The sequence below is a fragment of the Saccopteryx leptura genome, chromosome 7 (assembly GCF_036850995.1).
Source record: "Saccopteryx leptura isolate mSacLep1 chromosome 7, mSacLep1_pri_phased_curated, whole genome shotgun sequence".
Taxonomy (NCBI): domain Eukaryota; kingdom Metazoa; phylum Chordata; class Mammalia; order Chiroptera; family Emballonuridae; genus Saccopteryx; species Saccopteryx leptura.
The window spans coordinates 99,445,055-99,468,435 of NC_089509.1; the positions used below are offsets into that span (position 1 = coordinate 99,445,055).

Consider the following 23,381-nt stretch of genomic DNA (forward strand, 5'->3'; position numbering starts at 1 on the left):
GTTTATTTGGAACTACAATTTGAAAGACCTACTAACTTTTAAAGGTTGGTTCATTCAATAGCCGAGCAATACTTTGAGGGTAGATGAAGTTTAGTGCTTATTTTAGCCAAAAGAACTTGGCAAGTTTATCAATAGAGTAAAATGGATAGCAATACATTATCTTAATGACACTGGTCAACAAAAATGATACTAATTTAACTGACAAGAAAATACTCTGAAGTCTTGCTAGATAAAAGTATTGTTTTTCAGAGATATGTACATGAAGAGAGAGTCATAATCACTTAATATTAATTTTTACTGCATTATTTATATAAAATAATAGTAATTCAAAACATGATCATTACAAAAACTATATCAATGTCCCTCCACAGACTCCATATTTTTTCTTCATTCTGTGAAAAGTTTGGGCATCCTAATAGCTCACATGTTAACTTAACAAAAGAAACATCATTTTTTACACAACTGATATTTAAATATTTATTTATATTTTATTTTTAATAACTTTTATGAATCAATTTAGCTATCTTTATTTTTAAATCAATGTTGAGAAACTACTACTCTTTGTTTTTTAATCATATACTCTCAAACTATGTGGTATTTATAATATGGATATATTTATAATTGATCTAATTATTCTCATTAAAATACTAATGTAAATGATATTTTAAATAATCTATTCAGAAATTAAATGTTATCAATAATTTCATTTAAATTTTGTTTTACAACCTTTTAATAACATAATTTCTTTATTTTTTATTTTACATATCATGAAGCATATTTACTTTAACAAAAGTATTAATGTAAGTTTTTTTTAAATTTTATGTTACAATATAAAGTTTTATTTATACTACATTTTAATTCCATTGAGCAAATTTTAATATAACTAAATTTACCAAATTCCCTAAAATTATCTCTAAGATTATGACATTGACATGACAAATAATTTGTATTGTGTTTTATTTTTTATTGCTAATCATCAAGATACTTAGAAAGATATCCATGTACATGTCTGTAAGCACCCTACTTTCTGGAAACATACCAATAATTATACTGTGATTTTGTTTTGAGACTGTCAGCTCTCTCACATACCAACTAAATTCTAATGTATTAATTGACACATATTAATTTGCAATTTTGAAAACCTTCAAACCCTAAAGTGTTCAGCATCTCAATTGCCAATAAAACTAATTGTAATAATCCAATATACTTTATTTTTTTAAAGTATAGTTGACATACAATAATATATTAGTTTGAGGTATACAACATAGTGATTCTACATTTACATACCTTACTATGTGATCATCACAACTCTAATAACTATCTATCACTATATAAAATTATTACAATCTTATTGAACATATTGCCTGTGCCTTACCATCCCCATGACTTATTTTTTATAATCGAAACTTTATACCTATTTGTTCACTATCTTTACTTTACTCATCCCTCACACCCCTCCCTTTTGGCACACTGATCAGTCTGTATCTATGAGTATTTTTCTGCTTTTTGTTTTATTTTTGTTTAGTTTCTTTAGATTTTAGATTTCATATATAAAAGAAGTCACCTGGTATTTGTCTTCCTTTGTCTGATATTTAATTTAGTATGTTATCCTCTAGGTTCATTAATGTTGCAAATCACAAGAGTATATTTTTCACTGATAAATAGTATTCATTACATATACCACATCTTCTTTATTTATTCATACATTGATAGACATCTGGGTTGCTTCCATAGTTTGACTACTGTAAATAATGCTGCAATTAACATAGATGTGCACATATCTTTTTGAATTAGTGTTTATTTTCTCTGGATAAATATCCGGAGTAGAATTGTGTCCTATGGCAGTAATATTTTTATTTTTGAGTTGCCTCCATACTGTTTTCCATAGTGCCTGCACCAACTAACATTCTCATTAATAGTGCTTAAGGTTTCTCATTCTTCTGCATTCTCTCTAACACTTGTTATTTGTTGACTTTTTGATAATAGCCATGCTAAGAATTGTAAAGTGATATTTCATTGTGATTTTGATTTGATTTCTTTGATGATATCACTTCCCTATTGAAGATTAGTGATGTTGCACATCTTTTCCTATACCTATGGGCCATCTGCATGTCTCCTTTGAAGAAATATTTATTCAGGTCCTCCGCCCATTTTTTCATTGGGGTTGTTTTTTTTTTTGTTTGTTTGTTTGTTTTGATTGGTTAGGACTGTAGCAAGCACTGGCCAAGGTAGCTAGGGCATACTGTGGAGGTTGTACAGGGTGGCTATAGTGCTGGGACCAGGCTTCCACCCACACTATCTAGGTAGATGAGTAATGTAACCACGTTGTTCACAGATACCTCTAATCCCAGAGAGTTTCCACACATTCTGAAATGTCCTGCAGTTCTCCAGCCACAGTAGACCCTGGGGTCAGTAAATGGAATTTTTTTCATGTATAGTCTAGGAAACCTTTAAATTACTGTCTTATTTTTATATTCCAAAATAAGTGAGTATGTCTGCAAGGACTCTAAGTAATACTTCTCTCTACTACAAGTCACATGTTAGGGTAGGCTCCCCATGACTTCCATGTCTCCTTCTCTCCTATCCTTCTCTGTTTGATTCCTTTATCATTTGTTGTGCAGAGGCTGTTCTTCAAGGGGTATTGTTTTATTTATTTATTTTTATTTTTTTTTATTTTTCCGAAGCTGGAAACGGGGAGGCAGTCAGACAGACTCCCACATGCACCCAACCAAGATCCACCCGGCATGCCCACCAGAGGGCGATGCTCTGCCCACCTTGGGGCGTAGCTCTACTGCAATCAGAGCCATTCTAGCGCCTGAGGCAGAGGCCACAGAGCCATCCTCAGTGCCCGGGCAAACTTTGCTCCAGTGGAGCCTTGGCTGCGGGAGGGGAAGAGAGAGACAGAGAGGAAGGAGAGGGGGGGGGTGGAGAAGCAGATGGGCGCCTCTCCTGTGTGCCCCGGCCGGGAATCGAACCCGGAACTCCTGCACACCAGGCCGACGTTCTACCGCTGAGCCAACCAGCCAGGGTCAAGGGGCATTGTTTTATATGTAGGTGTATATTTGGGGTGTCAGTGGGAAAAAAGTAAATTCTGGGTCTTCTTAAACCATAAATGCTGGGCCATCTTCACCTTAATTCATTATAATTTTAATTCAATTAAATTAATGATTATAAATTTATACCTCTTAGTTCAAGTAAACCTGAAAAACCTTACCATAAACTTGCTACTCAAGTCTGTTCTAGCAAAGACATTTTTAAAAAACACCTGAGCCGTGGTGCTGCTTAATTATATAATCCTATTATTAAATTCCAGTAGTATTTCTTCTATTTTATTAAACAAACTTTCAGAAATTACCAAGCCCCCTTATAATTATTTCTAGTTATAATTTTTACAGATTTGACTTCATAAAAGATAAGGACTTAATGCTAATTCTTTCATTTTTTTCTTTATGGGTTTGATTCTGTTTGGTTTCAAAAATAGTAAAAAAATATTTGCTCTCTTCCTTGCTGTTATATGAACAATCCAAGAAAAAACTTATTTGTTTGATTCTTAGAAAAATCACAAGCAGCAACTGCCTGTAGAGGCAGGAAGTGAAATCCATAGGCAGTGCTTCTGTCAGCAAAGACTTTGTAGAAAAGGGTTTATAATAAATATTCACATCTGCTGCTTTGGACACTTTAATCCATCCTAAGGATCTTTGCTGTGTCAGGCTTTGTTCTAGATGAAGAAGCCCAGTAGTTATAAGGTTTGCAAATAAGCTATATTTATCATGGTTAGCTTTACTTTTATAACTTTTCTCTGTTTTAGAGACATTTATGGAAATTTTTAGTATAATATGTGATTAAATATTTTACTGTGACTTTTATGATGATATCATATAGAATCTTCATGATGGGATGGACTAGTTCTATTTTCATCTATGTAAAATTGTCAAGAAGGTATCATTGATAGCAGTGTTAATTGGATGTAGAAAGCGTATTCCAAAGTGTTTGTGATTAAATGCTAGCTCCTTTTGTTTATAGGGTAGGTATCATCTTGAGCAAATTTCTTAGTTTTTCTTCACCTACATAATGGAGTTACTATTATTTTCTTTATTACTAGATTATTTAGATCATTGTAAATATTATATGAAAGATTCTGTGTCATGTGACTAAATCTAGTGTCTAGCATATTGAGTTTTTTGTTTGTTTTGTATGTTTCTGAAGCTGGAAACGGGGAGAGACAGACAGACTCCCACATGCGCCCTACTGGGATCCACCTGGCACGCCCACCAGGGGCGACGCTCTGCCCACCAGGGGGTGATGCTCTGCCCCTCCGGGGGGTCGCTCTGCCCCAACCAGAGCCACTCTAGCGCCTGGGGCAGAGTCCAAGGAGCCATCCCCAGCGCCCGGGCCATCTTTGCTCCAATGAAGCCTTGGCTGCGGGAGGGGAAGAGAGAGACAGAGAGGAAGGAGGGGGGGGGGTGGAAAAGCAAATGGGCACTTCTCCTATGTGCCCTGGCCGGGAATCGAACCTGGGTCCCCCGCACGCCAGGCCGACGCTCTACCGCTGAGCCAACTGGCCAGGGCCTAGCATATTGAGTTTAATAAATTTAACTGTTGTTACTAAATAATACCATATGCCTTCTAAGTTTTATTGGATAATCTCATGAGTAGTATTAATATCATATTGATTTACCCCACATACTGAATTTATGTAAACATAATCTATTGCTTTTACTTATCTCCAAATTCCTTGATAGTTTGCTACTGAACTTTTAAAAATGAAAGTATTAGTTAGAATTGTATTGCTGATATGTTTTCCCCTTTAATAAAATTATTTACTCAAAAAATAAATGGTATAAAAATTATGAAAATACTCTGTTGTTGCATTCAGTTCTTTTATGTAACAAAAATTTAACAGAATTATGAATTTTAAAATAAAGTATAAAAACTAATGCTATTCCTGAAATTAAGTTATTTTTATTTTAAATGTTATTTTTGTTTTAATTTGTTAATGTGTCACAGTTTTAAAAGCATAAATGTGTTATTATAGTTTAAGTAACAATTTAGTATAATAATAATAATAAAAGTTTAAGATTAACAAAATTTAAAATATAAATAACTCATAACTCATATTCTATATATGTGTGTATCTTTGCCATAAATACATTTGAAGCTATGTTTAGCAATTTTTCACAAATAATACACTTATAAAAGAAAGTTGTGTTGCTTAGTGCTTTCAAGTTCATCTTCTCAAAATTATTTATTAATCCCAAATATAAGGACACTAGCAGGGCATTTGATGACCTGTGCATATAAAGTAGGTAAAACATTAGATTTTTCTTTCTCATTTAAAATTTTTATAACTTAATCATTGCCATGTCTTAATTTTGACTGGAATTATTGTCTACACTGACAGGAGTTAGTTCATATGTAGTGATTGATACCTAACATAAAATGAGTCAGTCAAATTAAAATAGAAACAAAACTGTATATTCCGTTGCTTATAAACTGTAACTGCTTGAAATACAACTTTGATATTTTCCTCTCTCTCTTTCTCTCTCTCTCTCACCTCCCTCTCAGGTCAAGTATTAGCTCAGGCGAGTAGCAGTGGGATTATCCATTTGCTGGATCTTAAATCATGGAAGACTCACAAATTGGAGGGCCATGAGAATGAAGTTCATACAGTCGATTTCTCAGCGTGGAGAGAGTCTGTTTTCCGGAGACTCTGACGGCACTGTTCGAATATGGTCTTGATGGTCAGCATGCCCCACTGCAGAGGTATTCCCTTCAAGGCTTGAAAATGCCTCAGATAGTCCCAAACCAGTCAAGACCTGCTTAAATATTCCAGCAGGTAACATTTACAATTAGCTTTAAAATATGTTTTGAACAAGTATTTTAATGTTCACAGTGTTACTAATAAATAAAAATAATAAACTTTCTACTCATGTATTTGTGCCTGGGTCTTTCTTCTTATTTTGATACGATTTGCTAGGGGTTTGGAAGAAACAGCTTTACAATGACGCCTAATGACAGACTAGATGAATTACAGGAGATTGATTTTGAATGTTAGAGAACAAACTGCAGGAGAACCAGGCTACTTTTTTAAAAATCAAATTCAAGCTGCAGGAATACCGGAAGTTTAACCATGTAGCAGAGGAAAAGTGTGTCTGAAACCAAAGAGTCAATTAGAATTGGGGACCATGCATTTTTACAGATTCTTTGGCAACAATTATGCTTTATCTATTAATAATTATCAGAGACTGCAGCTGGCTTAAATCTAAATGCAAGGCTCTTCCGGAACTTTCATCTCTGCAGCTCATCCAAAAAATGCATTAAGTATAATTATAATGTTTGTTTTTTTATTATTTTATTGTAATTTCAATGCAAATAAGTGTCTCGCACGTAAAATACCCCCCCCCCCCTGCGCCCCCCTCCGATGCATGCATCAGCTGTATAAAGTGCGACTGCTTAGAGAACACTAGCCTGGTCTAAAGGAGCAGCTCGGGATTTCAACCGAGATGGGCTCAGAAGCCAGTTGGCGCTGTCCGTGGTGCTGAGGAATTCCCGGCTGCCGGCAGAATGAGCTCCAGATCAGCAGTCTGCAAACTGCTCGTGGTGATGCAGAAAACCAGCTAAAGTTGCTCCTCTTCTTCACGTCCACAGTTAGTATTTTCTGGTGTGTAAGAGGGGATTCGAGCAACATATTGTGGATGATGCCACTGTTATTGCCAGCGGAGAAGGCTTTAAGCTACAGCATGCTGTTGCTGTTTGTGATCCGTAGAGCCTAGCCAAATCACCTCTACTGCCGTAGCAAACACTGTGTAAGTGAACTCATGTGTGGAGGAGGCGTAATCAGCCGGGAAATTTCATAGAAGAATCTGAGAAAATGCTAAAATAAGTTCAACATGATTCTGCTACTGGGGTCTGGATTTCTACAGGACCAAAATTGCTTTTTGCTTTGAATTTTGAAGACAAGTCCAAAGCATATTTCTTATGTGTGTCTGCTGTATTTCTCTCTGTAAGGGCGGGAGACTGCTTCTTGACTGTGGTTTGAAATGGGAGGTAGAGAGAATGAATTGCCTTTAATTCAAGCCTGAAAATGCATTTTTTGGATAATTAAAGAGGAACTACTTTCTTAAAACATACCTGATCTTTTAGTTCATATTGGTCTATGACCCCCATCACCACCATTAACCTCCAGAGTGATTAGGTAAGTGAATCTTATGACATGAGTTATGTTTGTTTTCTCAATGAAATAAATACAGTCATTTTAAAGCATATGTAGCAGTGTGGGCAGGGAGGAAAGTTTAGCTGGAAAGTGATCCTCTATTTAGAAATGTTTGCTTACTTATTAAAAATTTCCAGATAAACATTTTATTGGATTTCTGTAATTTTTCCTGCTAAATAATATCTTAAACTGCAGTAAAAACAGCTCAGTTGTAAAGAGAAAAGAATTTAAATACCCTAAGAACTTTGTTATATTAGAAAGAAAACCTTGATTTCTTCATGCAGATTTTATAAGGTATTTCATATAATAAAAGCATGTGAACGTTTATGTAAAGTAGATATTACACCCCTTTTTTACCTTTAAGTTTACATTTACCATAACCTGACATTAATGCCTACCTGTAGCTTTCAGAGAGATCATTTCTGTCTATGTCCTTTCGAAGCAGAATGATATGGGTATTTTATATGGCTTATCTTGCATGTATTGACTGGTACTATTGGAATACTATAAGGAAGCACAATAGATTTTTTTCTTCCAAAATAAACTTTTTAAATATGTGAGAGATGTATAAAATCTATGCCTTAATTGGTAATATATATATGCTTTTTCAGAAGCTTCTCTTTATATTTGTAGCCTCTGTAGTAATTTAAGAGAAAAAAATGCTTTGACAAAGGGAGCTTCCAGCTTCTCAAGTAGAATTATAGGTTTGCATTTTTTGTTCTGTCATGACTCATTATTTTTGACATAGTTCAAAAGAAATCCATCTTATTTATCATTACCTACTCAAAAGGAATTCAAATATTAGAGAGCAGTTTTCTCTTGAAGAGAGAGGATGAATATACTACCTTTCATTTTACTATTACTAGGATTTGATGTCTAACTTAAAATGCTAATTTTATAGTTCATGAAGTTTCCTAATGCCATCTTTACCTTATTTAAAAGTATCTTCCATACATTAGACTAAAAAGAAATGGTTTATTATTGCTCTTATTATAATCTGAAAATAAACCAGGAAATAATATTTATAAGTGATCTGAAAATATTCTATATACAATTTTAGTGATATTTGGCATAAAGCCAAAAACATTTAACTAGACAAATGATCTATTTGACATTTTCATTTATTATTCCCTAAAGTCATTTTACCCAGAGTATTTATATGTTATTCTTTTTAAACATTTAAATAAGAACTCACTAGCAATGCTCCACACAAGCACTAAATCTAAGTTGACCAGAGTCAATGCTACCAAACTAATAAGGGATATATTCTATGAATAGCTACACCTTGTTACTATTCTATGAAACCAATAAAGAGTTTTGCTCTGGTTTTTTTTTATGCAAAATATCTTTGGCATATCAAGAGAAGCATGTTTTCAAACTATTCAAAGGTATTATATCTTAAAATAATCCAATCAAATGGTATTACATGAATACTAAAAGGCGAAAGATTTATACAATATGAAGAGAAACAAGAGTATACACATGAATACTAAATTCAAGTTGCTCTAAAGAATTCTGATATATTTTTCCTGCCCACTAGGAGCTTACTCTCTGAGTAAAATAAAGATGTGGAAAATAATACAAATAAGTATATTTTTAATAAATTATTTTAAATATAGGAAATTTTTTTGTATGCTTTTTTAAAATTTTCTTTCTCTTACTGTGGAATAGTTATGCTATTTTTCATCTTAGCTAAGTTTCAAAACGCAGATTTATGTTGACTGAAACAAGTAACCCATAATGAGACCATTGTTCTCTGATTATGGACATGAAGAAGTAGGAAGGCCTAGTATACTAGCTCCATCCCAATTATATTTTACATTCAATTGTTGTTTCTTCCCTTTTTCTTTAATTAAATTTTTCTCACTAATCTCTTGAGTTTTCATACAGATAATTATAACACACACACATATATATATTTGACCACTGATATTATAGTTTAAAAAATAATAAAAATGTGGATTTAATTATTCTTGAGTTATTTGTAAGTAACCCTCTGTAAAATATCAAGTTTTGAGACTTAGTAAAATTATTTTTTACAATTTAGACAAAGCAGACCTCTAAAATTCAGAAGCTAAATTCAAGGTGTAGGTTTCAATGTGAAATAACCCCATAAATGACTAATTTTAATATAGATATTGCCAAGGATCGACTCTCCAAAATTCATAATGAAGCGTAAATAGTTGTATGGACTTAGTCTATTTGCGGTCTATCCTCCAAACAAATCCCAAATAAAAAGGATAAGAGCAGAGGCTTAAGTAAATCTACATTTTCTTTATATATGTCAAATTATTTTCTTAATATTTATTTTCAGCCTACCCCTCTTGTATTCCCATGGAAGGAGCTGAGTATATTTAATATTAGGAGCACATCCAGAAGCCTTTGAGGAGGGGGATGGCTCTTCATATTCATGAAGCTTGCATACTTCTGTTGGTCATCCCTGGATTGGTCACCTCTGCTGCCATCAGTCATGAAGACTATCCTGCTGATGAAGGTGACCAGACCTCCAGTAATGACAATCTGATCTTTGATGACTATCGAGGGAAAGGGTGTGTGGATGACAGCGGCTTTGTATACAAGTTGGGAGAACGATTTTTCCCTGGGCATTCCAACTGTCCATGTGTCTGTGCTTTAGATGGACCTGTATGCGACCAGCCAGAATGCCCCAAAATTCACCCAAAGTGTACTAAAGTGGAACACAACGGATGCTGTCCTGAGTGCAAAGAAGTGAAAAACTTTTGTGAATATCATGGGAAAATTTACAAAATCTTGGAAGAATTTAAGGTATGAGCTATCGTCCATACTTATTGAATACTAACTTTTCACACCACATACTTAGTAGATTACTACATTAAAATTAAGACTGAAAAAAACATTTTAAAATTTGCCTTTAATTTACAACAATATTACAGTTAGGCTAAGTACCACTGTAATCGACAAATAGTCAGTTGGTTTATTGATCAATACCTACAGGGTTCCACAATAATTTTTTCCTTCAGAAGTATTTGTGGCATGCTAACATATTTTTTTGCCCTTAGACATTTCTTCTGTGTTATTACAATATATAATTTTTGATAAAAACACTTTTACTTGGAAACAATGTGTTTATTAAGTTAATGTTTAAATTTTTTGAGAGTTGTGTGTGTGTGTGTATGTGTCTGTATTTGAAGCCATTTAACTATAGCCTAGAGCTATCTGTTTAGTGTGTGGAAATGTGAGTGCTGTAGAGACACAATTCTGAACTGTGGTCTTCATATTAAGAATATGCATTGGACCTACTTGTTGTAGAACATGATCCCCATTCTGTTCTCTGATCATTAGCTTTTTTTTTCTTTTACTTAAAGGACCCCAGAGAGGACTGAAATTTTATCAGTCCATTGTAAACGTTTTTTTAAAAGACTCAATTTTCAGCCTCCATGGTATTTCTTGGACTGTTTTATAATTTTATCATATTTTCAAATAACTTGGAGCTCATTTTATTACTTTTTAGAGTTTTCTCCAATGTCTAGTTTTAATTAGGCTTTCTTACAAGCCATATTTGAGCCCTGCGGGTATAAATTAATATATCAAATTACGTTCCTTAAATGTAATGGCAGTTTGTGCCTGGGAGTGTCTGTCATACTGATGGCTTGATATAAAAGATTTTAATTTTATCTAGCCAAGTTCAATGACAAAGAGCTGAGAACTTTATAAGCAAAAGAAAATATAGCAAGTTTTCAATGTGACCATGTATTTTTAAGAGAAGAATGTTTAGTTATTATCACTGACCAAACTCCACAAGAGTCAGATGGTGAAAGAAGTCAGTATGAAAAAAAGGGTTTTAACTGATAATGATCAGAACATTCTGTATATTAGCATTTCATTGCATTCAGTCCATTCCAGATTATGGGTACAAACCAGTTCTAATTTACCCAAGGATAACCAGTCATTCTACCAAGATTCCTAAGGACATGAGGGAAATTTTAAATGTAATTATTACAATCAACTATTTTACACATAAATGTTATTTTATACTTTTCTCTTTCATGTATTATAATACTTTGTTGCACAATATTGATAAGAGGCCTGAGAATCTAGCAAAAGTACTATATTAATATCAAATAATAGTTAAGGGTACAGTATATTTATTAATGAATTCATCATCTCTAAAATATTAGATACATTTTGATATTGGCAAAAGTAGGTTTTGTGAGTACACAGCAGTTTATTCTTGTATTATTACTTACTAAGTAATGTATTATTTCTTCTTATTATAGATATTAACCTACTTTTGCCCACCCCTGTGTGTTCCTACTAGAATCATTGTATAACTCACTGATATGCACAACTTTTTCACCTGACTCTCCAGGTCATGAGATTTTTACATGTGACTTAAAAAAAAAAAAAAAAGATGCAACTTTTTTATAATTTAGAGATTATCTAGAAAAAAATTCTTAAAAATGAGGAACTGAGACAAAGAAAGTTTGTTACTTGTCCGAAATCATCCAGTTACTTAACCTATTTCTAAAAATTGTCCTTCTAACAATAATGTCTATATAACCTCTCTGAGCACTTTGGCTCAAAAGACAGATAAACCTGAATTCTAATCCTAAATTTTTCATTTAGATGAAAGACTCTGGAAAGAATCCTTAAACTTTTGAGCTAGAATGTTATTGGCTGTAAAATGATCATTATAATAATCAGTTGTCTCTACAAGGAAATATTGGGAAGATTTAATGAGATAATTTATGAGAAGTTAGCAGCCTTGTGATGACTAGTACTCAGTAGGTATTGAATAAATGGTGTTCCCATTCTCTTCAACTCTAATGTTCAGGGCTTTACTCTAAGTTGTAAATTCCTCTACGTCTTCACCTACATTTATAATGGAAGACCAACTTTAAAAGTCATTCAATTGAAAGAATTCCAATACTTGGTTAAAAGGTTTTAATTATCTATATGAAGTACATATACCTAAGTAAATATGTAGCCATAATCTGTCACCTTGATTTTCTTTCAATTCAGCTTGCAACAGACCAGTAATTAATTTTTAAACATATATGGAACTTTCACATAATAATCTTGGCATGTTATTAAGGAGGTTATATTATATGATATGTTTACATATAATACCTAACAGGCATTTATTGGACTCTTCAGTAGATGTGTGTACATTGGAAAGTATGATAACTAGAAGACGAAATTTATACGTACTAGAAAAGCGTGGGCAGTGTGGAGAGAGACGGGTGGGGAAGCAGCTGAAGTACGTGACTGTGAAGCTCAATGCCGAGAAGTGTGGTGTCAAACCCTTGTCAACATGCTGTGAGGTTTGGTCAACAAATCTTCTTTTTCTTCAGGATGGTCAAGTTTGAGCCTTTTTAAAGAGAAATTAAAATGAATCTGGGGAGAATAAAATTACAAAGAGAAAACTGCTTGAGCAAAATCAGAGACTGGAGTGAATAAAATCTGCAAAGAAAGGAGCAAGATAGGAATAACAAGCTGGATCTACAGAAATCTTATTATAATAAGAGCAGTAAATCTGCATATGTATTTTGGACAGTGGCGAGAGGAACTTGAGTACTGGGGTAAAATAGTTAGATTCAGTGTACGGAATAACAATGAACAAAATGCAGGTTGTTATGCATAGAGATGACCTAGTTAAATATGTTTTTTTTTCAAGAAGATAACCTTGTAGCCAAACATAGAATAGAATAAGAAATAGAGATAAATTAATGGCTGGGGAGGTGAGGCTGTTACAGAAAACAAAGAATGAGATGACCAGCATGCGGAAGAGCGCAAACCTTCAAGACAGTGTTTAGGATAAAAATCTAAATTCCCTAGTATAGTCTAGAGTCTCTTCATCAACCTCTCCAAGTATCTCTAATTCTCAGTGAGCTTTCCTCCCCGTGTGCTTGTACATGCTTCCCACACATTTTCACCATTGCACACTTGTATAAATCTTGCTGGACTACTTCAAAACTCCATTTAAATCTCAGTTCAACTGGAAAGGCCTCTCTGGTTATCCTATGCAGTATCCTGGGATGGGTCTCACTCTTCTCCTATATCATCTCACAGCATGCTGTGTGCACCACTAAAACAGAAACAGTAATTATAGCTAGGCACTGTTAAGACCTTTATATGTATTAAGATACATTTCATTTCATAATATCAGTATGTGGATTATACTTGTATTAGCACTGTTTTACAGATAAAACTGAAGCCTCAACATCTAAGTAGCTTGCTCAACACTGTACAGCTCTAAAATATATAAACCCAAGCAGATCGGCTGGAGAATCTAAGCTCCTCACCACCTCTGCTACCCTTGTCCCACCACAATAATACAATTTGACACCACCTGCCTCTCCCACTAGACAGTGAAACCTTTAAATCTGGAGACAGTATTTTCTTTTTTTCTCCCCTGTTCCCAATCCCAGCAATATGTGAACCACATCACAGACAATATATTTTTGATGAATGACATAATGAAATGAGTCAGATTATAATTAACCCATTGAATAAAGAAGTTAAAGGCCATGTCCGGTGGGCTCAGGGGTAGAGCGTTGGCCTGGCATGTGGATGGCCTGAGTTTGAGTCCTCATCAGGGCACCCAGGAGAAATGATCATCTGCTTTTCCACCCTTCCCCTCCCTCTTTCTCTCTTCTCTCTTCCTCTCTTGCCACCATGGCTTGATTGGCTTGAAAGAGTTCACCTTAGGTGCTGAGAATGACTCCATGGCCTCTGCCTTAGGCACTGAGAAGAGCTTGGTTGCTGAGCAATGGAGCAATGCCACAGATGGGCAGAGTATCACCCCCTAGTGGGTTTGCGGGGGGTGGGGGAGGATATTCCAGTCAGGGTGCATGCAGAAGTCTGTCTCTCTGCCTCCTCTCACTAAAAAAAGAAAAGAAGTTAATTATAGTTTCTTTAAAATTCTTAGTTTCTTTCTGTTTAAATGTTAATCTCTTCATTTTAATTATTTAAAAGAAGCACTCAAAATTCAGATAAAAAGTACTCTTACACCTTGTTCACAGAGCACCTATTTCCATCCTGCAACTTTCTACTTGTCTTCCTTGCCCCCTTCCTAACCAAGGCTCATCTTTCCCTGCCTGTGCATAATGACCACCCAGTGTTTTAGCTGTGCTGTCGCTGTCTCACTCCCTACTGTGGCAAAACACGTGTCCCTACTTCAATCTTTCCTTATCACCAAATTCAAATGTAAATTGAGCCACGTGTCCCCTGATAAGAAGAGTAACGTTGTATATAAAGGTTGGGTTATTTTTACTTTGAACATGACTAATGCAAGCTTTGAAAGTAGAGTTTCGTCTACTCTTTTTGAAAACTCTACATTTTTCAGTATTCTAGTAATATCTAGTATTAAGATAAAGGTCAAGGTATAGAAGGTTCTCTCACCTTTCTTTTATGTGTACACAGGCAAAAAGACACTGGACCTACTTTTGATAAAATGAGGAGTATAAATAATAAATTACAATAGCATTTTCTACAAAAAAGGCTGATTGCAAATGTAGTCTCTGTCAGTTTTGGTTCTGTACTTAACTGTCTCACTCTGAGTTTCCCAAAGGGAAAGATAATTTCTTATTTTGCTTCATATTTTTATAACTCTTACTCAGCTGGAATTAGATTTCTGGGTATTTTTTATACTTTAAACTTGTACTGATTGAGTTTTAGGTCAGACACTGAAGGTTATACCACATGCAGCTGGAAGAGATAGTTCAGCTGTTACAGAGCCTGTCTCACTTGAAAGAGATTTTCTCAAGCCAACCCTCTGGACCCTAATTCAGAATTTGGATTTGCCCAAGATCTTTCTTTTACTACAGGCATTGGCCTTTGTCATTTGCCCATTGCAAGCCAAAGACAGTAGATCAAGTTTCTTATTTGTATTTTCAAAAAGTTCGGTGTGATTGTTTACTCATTCTACCCATTTTATGTACATGTGTTGCTTTTTTACAAAAAGGAAACATGTTTTCATGCTGTGATAAGCTGCCTAGTGTTGGCCCTGAATTTTGCATTTAATATTTAAATCTGAGGAAAGAAGCAAAGAGGACAGAAAACTAATCACTGCGAGTATTTTGCCAGATCCTCGTGCCCATTAAAACTGCTGATGCCAGTTGAGGCTTAGAAGGAAGTTACTTGCTCTTCGGCGGGCCCCTTCCCAGGAAGACAGGTTTTCCAGTGTTCTGGTCTTTTCATTAATCTGTGCCCCACCGTTAGTGTCTACTATTGCAACTTTTAATCCGTAAGAGTGTTTGAGCAAAATGGGATCCTTAATTTAGGTTTGAGAAATTTGTTTGTTGGCTTTTTAAATTTTAATATGGCGAAGGAATGGACAGCAATGTGCTCTGAGAGCTAAGGACAAAATATATGAAAGAACAGAAGAAAATGGAGGCTATAAAGAAATCTCAGTTGAGGAGTCTAATAGCTAATGCCTTGCAGAAGGACAATTCATTGCACCCCACCCACCAACCCGCCATTGCACCAGCTTCTATAAAAGGCACAGAAACTATGATGTTTGCTTTAGGGAAAAGGGTAGAGAGTGCATCTTTCCAGAGGTGTGAAGGTTGTGTTTATTTTCATAACAAAGAAATAGGCTGATCTTGATTTCTGTAGGTGAGGTTTTTGAATATTTTTTTTTTCCAAGAAGGGTTTTACAAGTTCTGGACAAATGAAATTACCAGGGATATTTGTAAGATTCTATATAAGAAAGTCCTAGAAATCATCATAATTTTACACAATAATAATTAGTTAGGATCTTTGTTGAGAGATTGAGAAGGCTAATTCTATAGTTGCTGACTCTGAAAAATAGTTTGTTTTGCAGAACATGTTGTGGTTTTTGTATTGAAATGGCTTTTGAGTAAATTCAGTAGTGGCTTCTCCTTTCAAGTTTCTACAAAATAACACAGATTAGGTCATTGAATTACTGATGCTGCTGCTCACCTGAGGCTCAGCCCCAGCGCACAGAACCAAGTCTCAGGGTGAAGATTCCAAACAGAAAACTCACTTCTTTGTTAACAACTAGGGAACTTCTATTTAATATGCATGATCTCTGACCAATACCAGAGATTAGATGTCAATTTTATTAAAATTTAGATTTAGAAAGTTTCTTGCACCCTTTCTCATTATTTTTATATTGTGCTCACTTGACATTTTTTTAATTGAATTTTATTGGGGTGACATTGATTAACATAATCACTTGGCATTTTTTAATTCTAGAAAAGTACACTAAATCTAAGGAATAGATCAGATTTTTACAATCATTTTTTTTTCAAAAACTTCAGTGATAATTGAGAATGACTTTCTTCATTTGACACTTTTTCAAATTAGGAAGTAAGTATACATGACTTCCAAGATAACCCTGGAAGGAGTGACATAGTCTGTTTCTAGTCAGAAAAGGTCTCTTGCTTTAAATTTTAGGAGAACTGATGGTCAGCGAGCCCTTTGGTTAGTTGTACGTAAGAATAGTTTTTCATTCTCACCCACTTATATATATTGCTGTCCTTCGTATTGCAAGATGCTGCTGCTAATGACGGTAACTGTGTGATAAGAATGACTACAAAGATTTGTGACTGGGCTCCGGGCCCTGTGCACATGGGGCAATCGGTGTTTGATTTGCAGCCACAGCTGAGATTTGTGGGACTTGTCACTGTTAGTGACTCTCTCAGACTTGAGGTCAGCCATCAGCCACTTACAGACACTGCTGCCCATCCCTTATTGACTCTCCAATGCCGTAAGCAGAAGACACTGAAAAGCGAGTCCCCCTTCCACACTTTAACTCCAGTTGTGCAAGGTATTGGATATTTTAGAAATTTGCCTATTTTCAATGGTGGCTTTAGTCTCCAAAATAGATAATTGGTCAATGGTATGATAGGGGAAGCATGATATTTTCTATTTCTTTTATGTAATTTCATAAGTTAGATCACATATGCTATGCAAATTTTATAGATAAATCTATATAGTCCAAATTGAGATTGCTGTATGCATGCATTGAAGTTAGTGTGTGTGTGTTTGTCTTTGTTAAATTTGAGGGCGCTGGAATATTCTTACATCATGAAAACCGTACTGTAAGATTAGGTGAGTCCTTCGTCCCTACTTCTCCTTACTCACCCTGACCATATTTTTGTTTTACTTGCTTTCCTGCAGCTTGATTTATACATCAGGCAGTGTTTTATAGAGGACAGAACAGGAAAAACTGACTGGTTTATTTTTTAGTTGTATTTTGCCAAGATTTCCAGGAAGAGATTGAAACAAGTAACTGCAATTTGAGGTGACCAGTGATTTTGCTTATCCAGGTGATCTTTCCCAACTACTAGCCATTGCTAATTGGACACTGGCTTAGAGTCTATACTTTGCCCTTTTATCATCACTGTTAATTAACCTCAGCAGTTTCAATCTAACACACCTCCACTGTTGAGTCCCTTGCTGCTAGCCTTCCATATAACACATCACAATAAGGCCATCTCTACAAAACCTTAATGACTCCATGAAAAGGGTGAATGAAGTACCAAAGTGACAGAAAAATCATTTGTTTTCTGAAAAACTTTTCAGATGATATTATTTTATGGCTGGATAATGTTTTCTAAAGTGGATAAAAGTCCACTGACCACACTTTTAATTTTTTTCCTATTATTTTATGTGACCATGAAGAAAAAATAAGTAATTTTAATCTTTCTAGCCATAGGATGAATACAATAATGTCATTATATATGTCTTATGAAGAATTAGTATTGAAAATTAGAAAATTATAGTATTATATATTGATCTACAACTCAATTCTAACTGCTTAAAAGTTTTTTTTTAATTAAATATTATTTGGATGGGATTTTGAAATCATTTTGTTTTATTACTGACCTTTGACTACCACTGTTACTTCCTGGCATAGGATTGGATTTCTAGTATCTGAGTTTATAGAAATTCTATTTATAACAGGCAAGTATTATGATATGTTTCTCATAGTCTAGGTCCTTCATATTTTTAAAGTGACTATAGAATTTTAGATCTGGAAAAGGACTTTGAAATTATTTTGCTTAACTCCCTTATTTTATAGATGATAAAGTAAGGCCAACAGAAACTCAGTGCAAACATCACAATGACATAACTCATTATTGGCTAATACATTGCTTTTCTATGGTCTTTTTTTTTTTTTTTACATTTTACTACCTTTAGATATAAAAGAAAAATGCCACTTATTTGCATCTTCCTTTCTATTAAATATATTGGATGCAATGATTTATTTCAGACAATTGTCTATAGAAATGTGATATCAGGACCTATCACCATGACAACCCAGAGTTACAAGTACAAGATATTGGCATATCTCAAATAGGTCTGACACAGTCTCCTTTTGCAAACTGTACTCTAAGTTTGCAAAGGCTCTGATAAAAAAAAAGGATCCTTTGTCTAAAAATTAAACATTTTGTAATTAAACAAACAATATAGGTCAAAATAAAACAAAAATACATTAGATTAAACACTACTTACTTATTTTCAGAGACTATACTAGAAAGTAACAAAGAAACGAAACTATTTATATATTGTAAGGAACTAACACTCCATACATTTGATGATGTTAAGAACTGAGGACTCTGTTGTTGATCTTTTCCATTCTGCAATCCCCTACCTCTGACTTCACGGCAAGAATGGAGTGTGAGAAATGGATGGGGAATGCAATAATCTCTGGTTACATGGCATTAGAACAAAGGTGTATCCTTAATTAGGGTATTAGTGTCAGCTAACGCAGGAATATTGCAAAAATTCACATGCCTGATCTCTCCCTTTTTAATTCAATTAAAATTATTTACATGTATATATATTTTTTAAACCTGACCATCATGATGTCCTAAAGAAATCTCTCTCTCTCTTTTAATTTAGAAATTAAATTCAATGGTGTGACATTGGTCTATAAGAACACACAGGTTTCCGGTGAACATCTCCATAGCATTTGAACTGTAGATTGTGTTGTGTGCCCATCACCCAGTCAAGTCATTTTCTGTTGCTGTTTATTTGTCCCTCTGTTCCCTCCCCCTTGCTCCTCCTACCTCTGGTAACTGCTTTACTTTTGTCTATGTCCACAAAGCTCAGTTTTATATCCCACCTATGTGTGAAATCATATAGTTCCTAGCTTTTTCTGATTTACTTTTTCATATATATATTTGAAAAGTGTATATATATATATATACACTTTTAAAATTTTATTTAGAAAATTTTAATTTAAGGAGATGACATTAATCAGTAAGAGTACATAGGTTTCAGGTCAACATTTCTATAGCATTTGAGCTGTTGATTATGTTGTGTACCCACCACCCAAAGTCAAATCATTTTCTGTAACTATATATTTGTCTCTCTTCACTTCCTTTCCCCACCTTCTCCTCACAACCCCCTCTTCCTGGTATTCACTTCACTTTTATCTATGTCCATGAGTCTCGGTTATATCCTACCTATGCATTAAATCATATAGTTCTTAGCTTCTTCTGATTTACTTATTTCACTCAGTATAATATTCTCAAGGTCCATCTATGTTGTCCTGGCAATGTATCATCATTTCTTATGGCTGAGTAGTATTCCACTGTATATATGTACCACATCTTTCTCCAGTCCCCTATGGAGGAACACTATGGTTCTTTTCATGTCTTGGCCACTGTGAATAATGCTATGATGAACATGGGGGTGCATGGTTTTTTGCATACCAATGTTTTTGAGTTTTTCAGATATATAACCAATGAAGGGATTGTTGGGTCATATGATAGCTCTATTATTAATTTTTCTTTTCTAAAATTTCCCAGATTATTCTAATTATTAGCTGGGTTTGGGAATTGCTGCCATTATGAAACTTTTCCCAGACTGTCTTCTAGGGAACACTAGCCCCCTGTAAGATTCTTAGTAAGGATTTTGATATTTATTTTTTGTCATGGTCAAGTAAGTTTGAAAAATGATGATTTCTTTAACATCTATTGGAAACGTGTAGAGCACATTAGTATACTGACAATGCTTGATCCTTTTTAAAATGTTGTTTGAGAGTCTGTTTAACAGCTAATAGCTCAACAGTGATTGAAAACTAGATTTTTGAGTGGGCTCTACCACTTACCAGCCAAGTGATCAAGGCACACATACTTTATCTCAGTATGTCTTAGTGTATACATCTCCAAAACAGAGAGAATAGCAAGAACTTGGCACAAAGAAGAGATTCATAAAAGCTGTGATGTTTTTACTGTTATTACTACTAAATTGAATTTAATCCAGTATTTTACTAATTTATGATAAAACACTTTTTTCTAAGTACTTTTATTTACATGCTAAAGTTAATAAAGTTAATAATAGTTCAATAAATACAACTTAATAAATATCTTTCTAATAATTCAAGATAATCATTTATTTCTTTGACTCTTCCGGGAAGTCAATAATAAAAAAATCTTTATGTCTCAGCTTATCTTCTATTGTCTGGTTCTTTTTAAAGTTCCCAAAATTGCACTTAATACGATTATTTATATTAGTTTATTAAGTTCTGTTACATAAAGCAATGTAATTGGAAAATTACTTATTTAGAATTATAATGACAATGATGCCAGTCACATATAATCAAAAGTCTAAGACAGAGGTCAGTACTTTATAATCCATTAGTCAAATCCAGCTCACCATCTGTTTCGGTAAATAGTTTTATTGGAAAATAGTGATGCTCATTCATTTATGACTATGGTGTCTTTTAGGATAGAATACAGTTTTCAGTAGTTACTCCAGAGACTATCTGACCCACCTGGGTCAAAAATAATACTATCTGGCCTTCTATAGAAATAGATTGCCAACTTGTGATCTACAATCAAATTCTTCTTCCCTTTCTACTTCCCTCAAATTGTTCTGTCATCAAATCTTTTCTAACTTGCGTTCTTAAAGGTTACAAATTCTTTGGGTACTGATAAATATAGGACCACCATGTGGGTGGTCTCAGGGATTCCTTTTCAGACATGTAAATTTTAAAAGGCATCTAGAATTGCTAATTTTAAGTGTGTTATATACATACTTAGCAGTAGACATGTTAGCTTGTCTCCAAGGAGTACAAGTTTGCTCTTGGATATATAATAACTTGCATGTACATATAATAATATATATACTATAAATATATATATATAATTATCTGTATAACTTTCTAAATATTTAAATTATATATAATAATCTAATAACTTTTCATTTACTGAGGATCCTCAGATGAAATAGATAAGAAAATTTCATTACTTTGATATTTCATGTGCTCTCTTTTGATGGTGTGACAAGTCAAGTAGGTATATTTAATGTAATATAGTAGACCTCTATTATGTCAGTAAGTGAAACTATATATACTGTGTGCTTACTTAGATATTAGTCCATTATTACATCTTTTCAAATCACCTTACATAATCCATACTCCAATTTTATTGTGTCTCATTTTACTAAATATCTCTTACATGTGGAGAAGTTGTAAGTCTTGTGGGCGTGTGCTAACATAACTAAGACATAAATGTGACCTTCCAGGTGCTCCTAGTCTCTCAAAAAGAGTATACAGATACCACAAATAACAGGTATCCTGTAATGACTGCTCTAGGAACTATGAAGAAAGGAGTGATTCTGTCTGGAGGAAGGTATCTTGAGTGAGAATTTCAGGGCATTGAAAGCATTTTAGACAAAATAAGATACTTTGCAAAAGTAAATGCACAGCGTGTATAGAGAAAAATGGATAAACCCTCGTGGCCAGAACATAGAGTAGCAAAGGCAACAAAGTGACGGTAAGCTTGAGAAGGAAGCGCCGGCCAGCTCACGATGTGAATGCCAAACTAAGGAGCTTAGGCAGAAGCCAGAGCTGAGTAGCGAGTCACTGAAAGGGTTGGATCAGGCAAGTGACACAACCAGATCGGAACAAGTAATTGTTGAGAGTTGTATGAAATATTTTACAGCAGTGTTCCCTCATTGAATTCTTTAGTTCTAAGGCATTTTTATTCTCGTTTTATAAAGAATGAAGGGCTTTTTACTCTAACTCTATCTAGTGCTCTCTCCATTACACCGACCAGCTTCCATAAGTTCACTGGAATGTTATGCACAACCTGGTAGAGGTGGCTTATTTTCCGTTTTACCATGTCCGTGTCCTATATTCTGGAATACGTGTTCAACTGTAACTCAGATATTTCATGCTAAGTCCCGTATCTTTCTGGAGGAAATGTAGTAGATTGCTAACACGAGGAAAATCCTTTCCCTGCTCCAATTTCGCAGGGCTCAATTTGTCTCATTTTAGAAACTCCCATGGCCATAAAGAAGTACACATCCAAAAAGCACATTCCCATCCATTAGACAAACAAAACCCTCATTCCGAATGCGGTGAGAATTGGCTAGGAATATTTTTTGTAAATTTAGGTTTTGGACTTTTATTTTTTCCAATTCCTCCATCAGTGAAATACAGATTTAAAACAACAGTAAACACGAAACCTTGAGAATAATTGTTGCAGAGTTAGAAATTCCATAGTCAACTGTAAAACCTTCCAGTAGTTACCAAATGAAGTCATCTTTCTTTCTAGTGAGAGGAGAGCCAGAGCTCTCTGAAACTGCACTTATTTTTATTGTGTATCAGTTTTATTTCCCTTTCCTAAATATGACAGGGAAAAAATTAAATTGTTCAGTAGAAGTTTAATTTTCCCCCTACATTAAAAAGAAAATCCTGCTAAACTAGCAAACCTTGGACTGCTGAGATTTAGAAAGCTTCATTAGAGAGAAAAAGGACAATTGCAGAGAATTTTCCTATTATTAATGACACTCCAGGACATTCACACTGAAACTAGAAGGTATTTAAATCAAGACTGCAAAAACTGTGAACTCAAATTACCCTGTCAAAAAAAAAGAAAAAAAAAAAAAGAAAAATCTGGTGTGGCACCAATCTGACTGAAGATTAAAGTTTAATATTTGTTAATAAGAATCTAATTAACTATCTAAAAAATGTTGTCCAATGTCATTCTCAGTCTAACCACGATCTGAATACAAACACTGCTATAATTTAGAGATGAAACCCAGATTGTTTTCAAAATTCTAAACAATATATTCTTTATAAATTCAATACTTTATTCATAATGGAAATGATTATGCCATTGTTTCAGAAAAATAATTTATGATAAATATATAACTTCCTTGAGAAACGCATAACCATTGCTAACATACAAAGGGAAATAAA

The 23,381-nt window shown here is 34.2% G+C and overlaps 1 protein-coding gene across 1 annotated transcript in view; it reads left to right on the forward strand.

Moving 5' to 3' along the window:
• The first annotated feature begins 6,477 nt into the window (after positions 1-6,477).
• VWC2L (von Willebrand factor C domain containing 2 like) overlaps positions 6,478-23,381 on the forward strand; it is a 178,309-nt gene continuing 161,405 nt past the window's right edge. The window contains exons 1-2 of the mRNA XM_066345906.1: positions 6,478-7,195; positions 9,528-9,997. Of these exons, the coding sequence (XP_066202003.1) occupies positions 9,608-9,997 (390 nt within the window). The 5' untranslated portion in view covers positions 6,478-7,195; positions 9,528-9,607. The remainder of the gene's footprint in view (positions 7,196-9,527; positions 9,998-23,381) is intronic.